This window comes from Schistocerca americana, chromosome 4 (assembly GCF_021461395.2).
Source record: "Schistocerca americana isolate TAMUIC-IGC-003095 chromosome 4, iqSchAmer2.1, whole genome shotgun sequence".
NCBI lineage: Eukaryota > Metazoa > Arthropoda > Insecta > Orthoptera > Acrididae > Schistocerca > Schistocerca americana.
The window spans coordinates 49666738-49681227 of NC_060122.1; the positions used below are offsets into that span (position 1 = coordinate 49666738).

Here is a 14490-nt window from a genome sequence, read left to right on the forward strand (position 1 = left end):
AACTTTATTTACTGCTTTAGTGATGTGCTCCTTCTACAATTCCACATTATGGCTGCAATGACTGGAACATATGTTAATTTTAACACACACTGTTGACATACTGAGCCTCTAATCAATCTCAGAAGACATTACAAAGAAACAGAAAGCCACATTCATGGTCTGTGTAAAAAGGAAACTTTTAGACAGTGTCAATTAGCACACAACTTTCATGGAATATGCTTGTACATACCACTTCAAAGGAGTGATGCCTTCTTAATGAATGACATTTTAAAAAATGTCATTAATACAGTATGAAAATAATAACATAAAACAACCTGTCATATTGTTCATTAGATTTATTTTCATTTTCTATATGGTGAATTTTCGACATGGAACAATATGCACCTTCAGCACTGGAGAGTTTTAACAGCAGCTTTCAGTGAGAAACTATGTGCTTGGCTGTGTAAATAGGTACTCCGTGGGTCACCACATTGTCCTGCTGATGCATAGGCTTCCAAAGGGAAGTTATTTCAATAAATTATACATGCAGTGAGACACAGAAGAGGAATGTTGGAATTATAACAATTCTCTCTTTTATACTGAATGAATGAAAGTGGTCTTTTAGGGTGTGTGTGTGTGTGTTCTATGACTGTTAAAAAACAACAACAACAACAACAACAACAACAACAACAACAACTACTACTACTACTACTACTACTACAATACCAATAATGTCTGCAGGAAAGATGAGTTGGAGAATCTTTGTTATCGTTCCAAACTCTGTGTCAGACATTTAAAAATTCTATAAAGGGCTGCCATGCTCCAATGTATTTACATCACAGATGAAAATGGTAAAATAAGTCCAAGCAATAACCACACCTGTAAATTACTAATAAAGTACTTTTATCAACTCTTGAACTGTAAACAACTAAATTGTTCCATCATCTTTCGGGACAGCGACAATTCTTCTTGTAATATTTAAGCTAGAAACCTCCCAGCAGTCTTCAAGGCGAGTCGGAGACTGAGTTCATAGCATTTGCGCATGCCTATTTATATGGAGAGTCATGTGATACAAAGCTGCTGAGGATTAAAAGCGCATGCGTCAAAGATATCAAAGTCGCCACTACTGCACTAGTCAAAGTTAAGATTTATATAGCAAAGATAAACATATAAGCACAGAGTGCAAACAAAATAGTGCTGCTGCGAATCCACCGTGCTTGTAAATAAATAATTAATTTTTAAAAGAGGTAACATCTGTCAGAAGTGAAGATGCAGAAATTCTTTCTGAACAAAGGTGTGAAATAAGTGGTTTCCAAGCATTGTCAAGATGAAATCCTTCGTCATGGTTTAGCAGGTTGTCGGCTAGTTGTATTTCTACAGCTTCCTTAACAACTGAGTCCCAGAAAGATGAAGCAGTAGTTAAAATCTTAACATCTATATAATCCATGGCATGGCCAGTAGAAATGCAATGTTCAGTAACTGCCGATTTGTTGGACTGAAGAACACGTGTGTACCGCAGGTGTTCGACGCATCGTTCCTGTACAGTGCATGTGGTAGCCCTATGTAACATTTTCCACACTCACAAGGGATTTCATAAACTCCCACCTTTTGCAAGAGCAGATCATCCATAACAGATCCCAACAAGGCTGCAGTCTTAGTGGGTGGGCGGAATATCACATCCACTTTATGTTTCTTCAAGATTCTAGCAATTTTAGAAGAAATATCACCCATGTATGGGAGAAAGGCTGTAGATTTCACTTCACTTTCCACTTCCTCATTATTTTCCTGTGATTTTTCTGCAGTTTTTATTTGCAGGGCTTTCTTAATCTGCTGTTGCGAATAGCCATTTCTCTGAAATATCGCAAGAAGAATTGTTGAGCTGAGGTCATCCAACAATCTTCACAATTTTAAACCCATATCTGAACCAAAACAAATTTAAATAGTTGTTTCTCAGGGCAGCATTCTGGGCCCACTGTTATTTCTAGTTTATATCAATGACATACAGGCTCCAGACAGCCCAGCCAAAATTCTACTATTTAAAGATGACACGAGTATCATAATTAGTGATAAAAAAGAATCACTGTGTACTACAGCAGAAAAAATGCTCTCATACATACAGTCATGGTTTTATTCAAAAAGGGCTATCATGCTCCAATGTATTTACATCAGAGACAAAAATGGTAAAATAGGTCTAAGCAATAACCACACATGTAAATTACTAAGAAAGTACTTTGATCAATTCTTGAACTGTAGATAACTGAAGTGTTAGCTAGAATTTCCAGATATTTGATGAAAACATGGAAGCAGAGCTACCACCTACAGCAAACAAACAAACAAAAACCCTGAAAAACAACAAAGCCAGTGGAGAAGAAATAAAATCATCTCAACCATAACTGGTGTCAAGCAGAAATGACAACTAACCTTCAGATTATGTCTGAAGAAATATGGGAAACAAAAGATTCCAGAAGACTGGAAAGTGGCTCCTATCCATCCTGTGCACAAAAAAGTCATAGGCATTATCTAAATAATTGCACAGGTATATATCTGTTGCCAGTGGGCTGTATTATATTTTTAACAATATTACTAAACAAGGTAGAAGTAACACTTGACAGCCATTTGGGAGAATATCAGAGTGGATTTAGAAAGATCGAATCTGGCTCAGAACAGAATTTCAACTTTTAGTCCATACGAATTTTAAGACATAGTTTTAACATTTACAGGTTTTAGAAAAGCATTTGATTGACAGGTAAACAGTGGGTAAAGTGACTCAAAAACTTGGCATTACACTAAACTAGCAAACCTTATTCGTGAAACACCCACACACTGAAGCATAAGTAAAGTTTTGGTGTGAAACACCTAAGGCACTCAAAATAACAGGTGAAATGCAGGGTGACAACATGTTTCCACACCACCTCAACTGCATCTTAGAGGAAATAGTAAGATAATTGAAACAAAAGGCAAAGAACATAAGCTGTCACAATGAGACTGGAGACTTCAGGAAAAAGAGATACTGAAATTCAGTGTCTAGTATTTGCAAATGATTATGCCATTCTTTATAAAAATATAACAAATTCAGAAATACAAATCAACCTCTTAGATGGAATACGTAACAAAGCAGCTTTAAAAGTTTCTGTAGGAAAAATCCTAGTAACAGATAATGAACAGATAAAGAGGGTTTATAAATTTAAATATTTGGGTAGAAAGATTCAAGGCAATGGCTTCAAAAATATTTGCTGTAGTCAAAATAGAATGTAAAATGGAGAAAGCATATGATATAAACATGAACATTTACAACAAGATGTGTGTGTCTAAAAATTTGAAAATACAGCACTACAGCACAGTAGTAAAACCAGAATGTCTCTATGCAAGTGAATGTTTAATGTTGAATTATGAGTTATACAAACTTCAAGTCCTAGAATTAAGAATCATTTGAAAAGTACTCAGACTGCTAGGAAATCCATGAGTATGAATATTAAGAAGTAATGAAGTATATTACAGCATAGGAAAAACAATTGAAATGCTGCAGAAGAGCTGACTATTATTTTTTGGACATTTATACAGAGTGAACAGCAACAGGTTAACCAAACAGATTGTTAAGCATCTTTGGGACAAGATGTCAACAACAGGACAGATTCAAGTAGTTAGGAAAGATTTCGAAAGAAATACAAGAAAAAGACCCAGCAGAATGATAGGATTGCAAGAAGAGAGTGTTGCAAATGGAAGCATTCCAAGGCAGGAAGAAGAAGAGGAAGACAGGGTCAGAATGGTCTCAGGAAGAAAAAAGGATAGATAGTGAAGACGAAGGAAACCTGGAAGAAGAACAAAGGAGGAAGCATTGAAATTAGTATGTGGTCATTAGATACCCTAAACAGAAAAACAAAAAGAAGAAGGATGTCTGTGATGTCATTAATATAAAACATCAATATCAAGGGCCCCACACACTTCCTTGGAGCACATCTACAGTTACATCTACAATGTTCCATACAGTTCTATGCAGTGTCCTATGTACCGATATATCTTCAGCCTTGTCACGAAACTCATTTCATTTGTACATATTTTTTATTTAAACCACCCACCATCAATGCATTATGATGTTGGTACATCATTAGAACATTAAATGTTGGGAGCAAAAACAGAGAGACGTCTTAAGTGAACACTGTGCACTGTGTTATGGTTACTTATGCAGCCGATACCAATAATGTAAGAGTGAGCACACAATGTATGCTTTAAGTCAGCCTTTCCCATCATTGTGTTTTGTGTTGTTGGGGGCATTACATGTGATCTAAGACAAGTTCATATGCCTAGGGATCAAAGGATACAGTTGTCTTTTCCACCATTTTTACGAAGTACATTACCTTGTTCTCACTTAATGTGGACACATTCTTTTAGGTAAATTGTCATTCTATGAATATTATGTTGACACAAAGCACTGCTACATTTTAATTTATAATGGCTAAGTTGGCAAAATGAGAACAGTGGAGTTTATGAATATGTGGTTTCAATGGTAACGTTTTCACTATGTATGGGGATAATGCCATGGGACAGAGCACGGCAAGGAAAGATTTTATAATTTAAAGGATGATTGTTTTGACATTACTGACCCTCCATTTTCAGAAAGACCTTCAACATTTGATGAAGATCATCTGGATGCATTAATCCATGATGATGCACATCATTGAACTCAAGAACCAGAAAATGTGATGAAGTATGACCATTCCGTCACTGTGCAGCATTTCAATACGAAGGAGAAGGTTCAACAATAAATCATACGGGTACCACATGCCAAACCATATAAATCAGTGGTTGGCCGTATGTACATTACCCACCCTCTTGCTTGTTCTTGATTAGTAGGTGAATACCACTGACCATTTCTAACCTGTATTGTTACTGATGACTAGAAATTTTGTTTTTATGCTAATGTAAGAGAAAGAACGGAAAGGAATGCTTTAGTCCAAACAGAATAGCAGTGCCACATAGACATTTGAGCATCCACACAAGATAATGTTATGGATATTGTGCAGAGGTACGGTGTTAGAATATTGCTGCAGGGTGTGGGAGCCTTACCAGGTGGGATCGACGGAGGACATCGAAAGGGTGCAAAAAAGGGCAGCTCGTTTTGTATTATCACATAATAGGGGAGAGAGTATAGCAGACATGATGTGCGAGTTGGGATGGAAGTCATTAAAACAAAGACGTTTTTCATTGCGGCGAGATCTATTTATGAATTTTCAATCACCAACTTTCTCTTCTGAAAGCGAAAATATTTTGTTGAGACCAATCTACATAGGTAGGAACGATCATCAAAATAAAAGAAGAGAAATCAGAGCTCCAATAGAAAGATTTAGGTGTTCGTTTTTGCCATGCGCGGTTCAGGAGTGGAATGGTAGAGAGATAGTATGATTGCGGTTGGATGAACCCTTTGCCAAGCACTTAAATGTGAATTGCAGAGTAATCATGTAGATGTAGATGTAGGTGACCATGTGGTGTACTACGAGTTGCTTGCATGAGGTGCAACTTTCCTGTTGGTATTTTTTGTCAACAACAGACATCTTGCAGATATAGTTCCAGAAAAACATCCAGGAAGACTGTGTGAAGTGGTGCTATTCCACAGTAACAGTCACCAGCATTCTGCTAGACTGGCAACAAACACTATAGAACAACTGGGTTGAGAAGTCATTTTGCACCCACCCTTTTCATCTGATCTTGCACCCTCAGATTTCATCTTCTATGCTCTCTGTTCAGTGATCTTGACATACTTCCTTTAGGGTCAAAATACTCTTTGAACATGGCTCTTTGCTACAAAACCACATGATTTCTACAGTTGTGGATCCAGAAAGTTATCCCAACAGACTGAAGTGAACAGCGAAACAAATTATATTATTTATGATGATTTAAGTCTCCAGTATGTATAGTCTGAGTTGTTTTAACTTGTAGGAAACACTACAGTGTTATGCATCAGCCTAAGACGTTCGATTGGCCATGAAAGGGTTAATCTGGAAATAAGCAGTAAAAGGCTAAGCCAGGAATTACATTGTTGCGTTCTGTCCCTCTGCCAACCAGATAAATTGTCATAAACCTGCAGGCCAACTGCGTGAGGAGTTGTGGTGGACAGATTTAATGCAAATGTCATAGAGGGGATGGGGTGGCAGAGGGTGTAACAGAGGAGGTACAGGTACAGGTACAGGTACAGGTACAGGTACAGGTACAGGTACAGAGCTAGGCACGGGAAAGGGCAGTGTAGGGGTGGCTAGTACTGAGGGAAGGATTGTGAAACTTAAGTTAAGGGGAACTCCAAAATTTTCAAATTAGGGAAGCTGGTATGGGAGTAGAGGGGGCGAGAGGAGTATGAGATGGGTCTCGAGAATGCAGTACACAAGTTGTGAAGCCACCAACAAGTCAGCCACCTTGTACTCAGTAGCATGTTGTCACCGGGTAGTCAACAACACTCTTGGCAGGCGGGGGATTGAGAGTAACTGTGGCACCCAGATGGATCAGGCTATTTCACACATCAGTCAGGTGGCAAAATTCATTACTACTTATCGTAGTGTGCCTATTTGTAATGTTTGCTTAACATTACAATGACAAATTTCTAAATGTCAATTTGGTACTTAAAAATTTGTCTTTTTTCTCTTTGACCACATTTCCCTCACAATTTACCACAGTACACATTTTCAATGCAACTGCATATTTGTAACCAATCTTTCGTAGTTAGAATAACACCGCCAATTTTCAGTATGAATTATGTATGACATAATTAACATCCAGTGTTAAGTTATAGTATAGAGTTTTTGAAAACTGTTTCACAAAAATTATTTAGCACACCACCAATGGAATATTAATGTCAAAGAAAAAGATGAAAAATAAAGTACCACATAATAAAATATTAAAGTCGTAACTTTAATGTGTAATTAAGCTACTGAAGAAAGCAAATATCTCACCTGCCAACAGCTCCTCCATCCTCAACTTCTGCGGCATCTGCAAAAATATTAAGAAGCTGAATAACTTTACATCAACAGAATTTGAGTGTAAATCAAACATCTTGATATGTGGCAGTGGTTGTCTTCTCACTGCACATGCTCATTTTAATGTCAAGAAGTTGCTAAATTAAAATAGTGATGGAGATAAGGAATCAGGTGCTGTGGCATGTACATACATGTGGAATTTTATAAAAGTGAGATTGTTGAAAACTGCATAATGATCCAAGTGAAGAACCACAAAATATTTTAATTTTAATTGTCTGAATTCATTACAGCTGCCATATACAGCCACTGTCACAGAGAAGGGCAAAGGTGCCCACAAAAAGCAAGGCAACATTGGTGTTTGGAGGCTGGTGTAAGGACACTGCCAGTGACCGAAATAATGGTACAGCTTAGTTTGCTGGAATGAACACCCCTCATGAAAGGGGAAAGGAATAACAGACCATTATAAAATTACAGACTGTCACAGTTAGGAGATAGAGAAATTATGTCATGTACAATTCTGATAGTGTCTCCATTGGATTTCAAGTTACTGAGAACCAGCAGATTCCAAAGCGTTGAGCCACAGCAGTTCACGTAGTACACGTCGCAAATGACATTCCATGTAGTGTAGCAGAGTTGTGGCAGCTTACAACTATGTGACTCACTTTCTTTTGTATTAGTAGTGTGATGTTGATAGGAAGCCATAAAGGCCACATGAATACCGAGAATCCTGATCGAAACACTTTAAACTATCTGCAAGTACTGTAATGACTGCATACCTACAAAACTGGAGGACACTGGCCTCAACAATACATTATGATTTTATGAGCTTTGTCTATTTAGGGGTGTACTAACCTGTTCCAGAGTGTTGTTGTGTTAGAGTAATTCTTCATCAAAGTTCATATTTTGGATTCCAACATGCTAATAGCTGCCCCAGAGGTAAGGAGGCTTAATGTGTCGAGGGTATGCCCACAGATACTTAACATGCGTGGCCAGCACATAAGTTTTCATTTCAATTGAGTCACACTACCCTGTTAGGGAGCTTCTTACAGATGCAAGCAGTTTGTTCAAGGTACATTGTTGGTTACGGTTTGGATAGTTATTTTCTATGTATTTTGTGTTTATTAGCACATGCTCAGTTAGCCCCCAAACTACACTGAATAGCTCTTGTTGTTCACACTGCTACAGCAGACTGCAATGTGATTGAAATATGGCACTGTAGGCATCCAAATTGCTATTGATGGCATTCTCCCGTAAAAATGCATCAGTGGCAACTGGCATCAGTGTATCAGCCTCACTGATTTGTACCTGCACACACAGAACAAGTGAGACTTGTGTGTTTCATAGTGAATGACTAGGTGGAAGCCACTTCATACTGTGGACAGTGTTAAGGTGATATGCAGAAAAGTATATCTAATTTACAAAGAAGATAGTGTAGGTGTCTTGAAGTGTACTATGTGACATTGGTAGCAATGATATACGGCATCATAAATCACAAATACTGTAACAGCCTAGCACATGTTCATAGTAACCCTGCAGAGACCAACAATGACAGCATGAAGAACCAGCGTAAAGGTGTGGGAGTTTAAACAATTGGAAAATTTTATATCCAGCAACTAAAGGAACTATATGCCAATTTGGATACACAGCTTAACCAACAAAACTATCATCAACAAGTGTGGTACTCAGTACTGATGACTTAACATCAGGCATTCCTGTCAGGGACTGCTGTTACAACTTTTACAAGAAACTAATGTAACATTTACACAAAATCCAACTGCAGTGCAAAATTGGATTCCTCGACATGCATAAGGCAAGTCCTACATCACTTGGAGGGGAAAGGAAATTTCAAAACTGAAGTCTTTAAAGTAATCTGTAAGAGCACAGTTTGACAGAACTACAGGCAATGCATCATTATCCCATTTTGGTATATTCGAACATTTAATTGGGAAGCTGTTAGAGCAGTTGCTGTGGACAATTTTGAAGCAACTTTGTATTTTGGCCATGCATATCTCTGTGGTCATGGCTAACAGGGATGGAAGCTGATATTATGACAGCAGCAACACAATGTGACTAATGTGAACACATCCAATAAAGAGGAAACTGCAAATAAGAATTTTTTGTCGAGTAGTGACTTGAGTAAGAGCATAATTGGACTGGGGCAGCCCAACAACTAGGGTCCCAATGGCAGTCAAAAGAAAGGAAATACAAGAAATTAAAATGGAAACAAAAAGTGGAAAAATAGGTAAAAACATCTGACTAAACACGGCCACAAATGTCCATAGCTCATTGAGGGGCTACAGCAGGGTCTGGAATTAGTCCTCTGAAAGTGAACTAAATGGATTTTGGTCCACTCAGCTTGTGTCAGTTGCTAACAGGATGCGGCTTAAATTCCAGCACTGCAGCACCTTTGAGAAACAAGTACTTTTATTCACTCTGTGAAGGCAGTACAGAATTCTCTGACCAGTCATTTGCACAGAAGTTGCTGGTGGTGACTGCACTGAAGTCATTCCATGTGGTACTGTGTTACAATCATTACTATATGCCTCCTACCAGATTTAAACACATGATAATGAATTTAATAATGGTTACCGAGAGCCAAGGATGCTTGCACAAGGTAGACCAGAGTGGAGAACTGCATCAAACCCCATTCGGACTGACAACAACAACAAGAACAAGAACAAGAACAACTGCAGTCCATAAACTGAGTGAGTATGAGCCTAACACCAAGTGGTGCTTACTTTACAAACTGATTTTCTGCTACATCAGTTCCATACTGACTTCCCTCCTACCTCCCTCCCACCCACCCTACCTCCCTCCTTTCGCACTGCAGTTCTGCAAGTATGAAATGTCTGAGATGACTGGCAGTATAGTTACTTCCCACTAACCAAATCTATCACTCTTACTGAAGGGTGCAGTGATGTAAGCAGATTGTGATTTAGTAAGCAAATTGAGTGCACGGTCTTGCTATTGTTAGGTAGCACTGATTGGGACAAATGACTGACAGTCGAGATCAGATGGCCTCTAACAAAAGCTGTGTTTAGTCAGGCTGTGGAGGATGCATGGGGAAATTACATGATGCAGTGTCCACAGTTGCATTTTTCCTCCATTACATGAAGGAAGAACAATCCGTGGACAAAGTTCATTGCTGTAGCCCAGGATTCAGACAAGAAATAAACACGTTTTGTCCAACAGAAATTAAATGTCATATTGTTTCTCATTCTACATACAGCATGAGGAAACACATGTACTCCATCAAATAAATGCCCTGTTTTCTTATTTGGTCATGAGAGACTTTCCAATTTGTAATTTGCCTGAGTGTGTGTGTGTGTGTGTGTGTGTGTGTGTGTGTGTGTGTGTGAGTGAGAGAGAGAGAGAGAGCGAGAGAGAGAGAGAGAGAGAGAGGTATTTTGCACATTTTTGGCCGAGTCTGATAGGTGGCAATAGAGTGGGAGAGAGATCAATTTGACATAACAAAAAATAGCCCTAAAAAGGGGCACTCTTGATTTATTCATTTAATGTATATAGGCAGAGAGCAAGTAAAGAGAATGTAATACTCAAAATATTAAATTAAAATAAATTTATTTCAGGTACAAGGATAATGCCAACTAGAACTAGCTCAAATTTCCTTCTCTCATCTTTGATATTTTTCCGTCACCAAGAGATTTTGTGCTGGCTCTCACTGGCAGAACACTGCACAGCAGAACAAGGAAAGGAAGTAAAATGTTCTCAGTCCATAACATTTTATCCAGAATGCCCCATTATTTCTGACTTCAGTCATTCACCCTGGCAATGAATCTGTGAGGCATTGGGCCCATTTGTCAGAAGAGGCAACCCCACCGAGGCTTCAAAAAAAGCAGTCCAAAAGAGCATCAGCCATAAATGGTGTGTTTCACAGCCAGTTCTCTGTGTGTTCCTGCTACTTACACACACATAATTTCCATTGTGTTCAAGTGAGCAGTCTCTCACAGCCAGTCCATTACATTAATGTCTATCTTGGACAGCTGCAGTTGAATGAGCATACCTATACACATGTGAATATTCTTCCTGTAGCATGAGATCCCCTCCACAATATAGCATTCACACTAAATGCAGCACCACTTTCTTCAAAATGTGGGCATACGGCCCTCTACTGAGGAAGCATTCATGCTCCTCTCGGGGGAAACCAACGCCCCCTACGGGGGAAACCAACGCCCCCTACGGGGGAAACCAACGCCCCCTACGGGGGAAACCAACGCCCCCTACGGGGGAAACCAACGCCCCCAGGAAACTGACAATCGGCTAGTACTACCTGTTGTCACCACTTATTTGCCATTATGTCTGGACCCTCACGGCTGCTAAAGTACTGTTTGGTCTTGGTAAGACAACTTATCTGTGAAAAGTACATTTTTACACATTGCATTCAGATGGAGCTCTGTGGCTGCCATCCAGTGTAACACATTTCCTCACTGAGTTCCTGTTTTATAGTGGATCATTGTGCGTGCAGTACAGCTTTCCTTGGCCCTCAACTAACTGCATCATTGGAACTGGGAAGTTGGTCACTCACTACAACTGCTTCGTATCTAGGGGAGGGATTAGTTGGCTCTTACAGGCAAGCTATGTGTTATCCTGCTGTGTGCTCAGTATCTTGAGCCAGGCATTCTGCTGATAGTGCCTCCTTCAACAAAATTCTTTAAAATTCTGTTTACAGTAGGGGTAGACTTCTGACATTCCAAAGATTCATCAATCACACAGGTTGATATTTTATCCAAAGTTCCCAATACTCAGGCAACTTCCATTCCCATAGTCACCCTTGGGGTGAATTTGTATAGCTTTAAAAATGCACGTTACTACCCCTTAACATTTGTCATGTCAACACAGGATACATAGAAATTCACGACTCTGCCAGATATGTGACAAGAATGGATGGAAAGCCAAATCATCTGCATACTGCAGACGTTTGCTGAACCCTGCACAGCTTACACTGAGGACAGGCCACATATTTGAACAAAATGTCCTTAAACATTTTTGCCATTTATCAGCATGACAAGAGAGGAATCAGCATTTGACTAATGTGCCATTTCTGATGACTAACACCTCTGACAATACCTCAGTAACAGTCATCCACTCACAAGCAGCACCACAGGAACATCACAGTCAAGCAAACATTAATGGTTTGAGTTGGAGCCAGGGCATGGGTAACAACAACCAAAGGTGTATTCATTTATTTCTTATGTCTGTTACTTGTAATTAGGGTCTCAGTGATGTTCTAAGACCTTCCATGACATCTTCCACTGATCTGTGCTGGCTGGGCTGTTTTGAGGGAAGAGACCAAACTGCGAGGTCATCGGTCTCATCAGTTTAGGGAAGGATGGGGAAGGAAGTCGGCTGTGCCCTTTCATAGGAACCATCTCGTCATTTGCCTGGAGCGATTTAGGGAAATTGCGCTGATCTGTGCCCGCAACTATTGCTGCTATGATGGTCTAACACAAGACTGCAACTCACCTCGCCATCATCTTCCTTATCTTCCCCTTCTCCCCATTCCCTTTTTCGAGCACGATATGCAGTACACTAGGACTCCCATATAAGACAAACATTGTGTGATGAAAACCTGAATAGTATTGTAAACCCCGTGAAGAAATTTGATCTCTTTATGCTGTAGAAATGTTTGTGGAAGTGCACTTCACAATGTTGATATTGTGCTGGACTATATACAAGCACTGTAATGGAAAGTGAAGTTATAGTTTGGCACATGTGACAGATGAGATCTGATGGAATATGATCAAATGTTTTGTTGCAACACTTGGCTTACCTAGGCCTGCAACTGGATGATACTGTGAATCATTAGTTTTACTGTTTCTATTCTTTGCCATGAGATCTGGTTTGTGTTCAAATAATTATATCAAACTTGGCACCCATTCTACATCTACATCAGTAAAGGCACATAAGTGAGTACTTAAGATGCCAGCATCCGAGTTCAAATGCATCTGGAAGCTTTTAATTGTTGGCATTCTTTTTTCTGGTAGTTCATAATAGATCTAATAGATTATAGTTAATATTCTCTGACAAGTAGCTGACCCAGTAATGTTGATAACTAATTTGATAATGCTGCCTGCCCATTCATTAGAGCTTTAATGGCTGTATGTAGGTGCAAAAGTACATCATTATTTGTTCACACTTTGTCAAAGTACTCTGGGAAATTTTAACCACTGCTTTAAACATTTAAGGATGGTAAGTATTAAGTGTGGTTGTAGTAGTGTGTAACATTTCTTATCATGAACTGTTCAAGGTATCATGTTTCATTCTGTCTTTTAAGAAGAGCTCTTCAAATGTTGCTTTTGTTGTTGGTTATTTTCTCTATCATAAAACATTATAACTTTCATGACTTTAGCTACAGGTAGTTTAATAAATGTATCTGAAACAGAGTGAAGCCCATACGCAACAAGAGCAGCTGTTTCATTACTCAGACACACAATTCCATTATTTGCATAAATGTCCAAAAAATCTGTCTCTCTTTCTAGCGAATTTGCAAAAACAATTAAAAAATGGAAATGTGTAACTTTGAACTCTGCACCTTCAAGTTACCATGCAATGCTTCTCTCATTTCACCATGGAGAATGGATTTGGGAAGAGCAGGTAATTTTGAGGCCTTAACCTTCATTCCAAAACATGCAGAGATATATTTTCAAGCTGCAAAATGAAGAATATGAGTGGCAGTGGAATACAAAAAACTTGTTTGTAAAACTGGTCTTCCATTCTTAGTTGCTTGAATGGTAGACAGTGAGCACTTAGAATCTGAATGCCAATAAATATACTAAGGCTAAGAGTGTGCTTATGTCAGTGATTTGAACCTTCTGAGAGTCAGGTCCATAACCTATGCAGTTAAGTAAGCGATCACTAGCATATGGGGCATACATGAATACTGAGTATCAGACACCTCACATTTACCACACCAATGACACTCGTCTCCCCAAGATCAATCCCTGGTCTGGTTTTTACGGCACTATTGCCAAATGGTCTGATCTTTCCTGGCTTTTGTCTAATAAGGCACAATTGTTTGTTTGCTGATGAGTGTACACTGACCCCTACCTCAGCACCTCAATGCCCCAAGCCATCGCAATTTTCAGAAATGAATTTAACAATACCATAGAAAGCACACAGGCACGACAAAAAAAAAAAAAAACTGTAAGAAAGTGAGCTCTCAGTGAACAAGGCCTCTGTTATATATAGATAACATACACTCACATACTCACGCAAATGCAACTCTCACACACGTGATCACACTCTCTGGCAGCTGAAGCCAGGCTGCAAGCAGTTGCACATGATGAGACAGGCAATCATGTGGGGGTAAGGAGGAGGCTGGGACAGGGTGTGGGAGGGTAACAGGGTAGGGGTGGGCAACAGTAGACTGCTGGAGATGACCTGCAGGAGACAGGACATAATAAGGTTAAAGGCAATAGCAAAGAGGGTCACACTCAAAACAGTACCCTGAGGCACACCAACTTCCTGGTAAAGGTGTCTGACAAGGCAGTACCAACATTCCTTGAAAAATCAATACTTTAAAAATACCTGA

At 39.2% G+C, this 14490-nt stretch overlaps 1 protein-coding gene across 1 annotated transcript in view; it reads left to right on the forward strand.

Annotated features, from left to right (window-relative positions):
* Positions 1-13527: 13527 nt before the first annotated feature.
* LOC124612588 (extensin-like) overlaps positions 13528-14490 on the forward strand; it is a 49285-nt gene continuing 48322 nt past the window's right edge. Inside the window, exon 1 of the mRNA XM_047140872.1 lies at positions 13528-13553. Coding sequence (XP_046996828.1) covers positions 13528-13553 — 26 coding nt within the window. The remainder of the gene's footprint in view (positions 13554-14490) is intronic.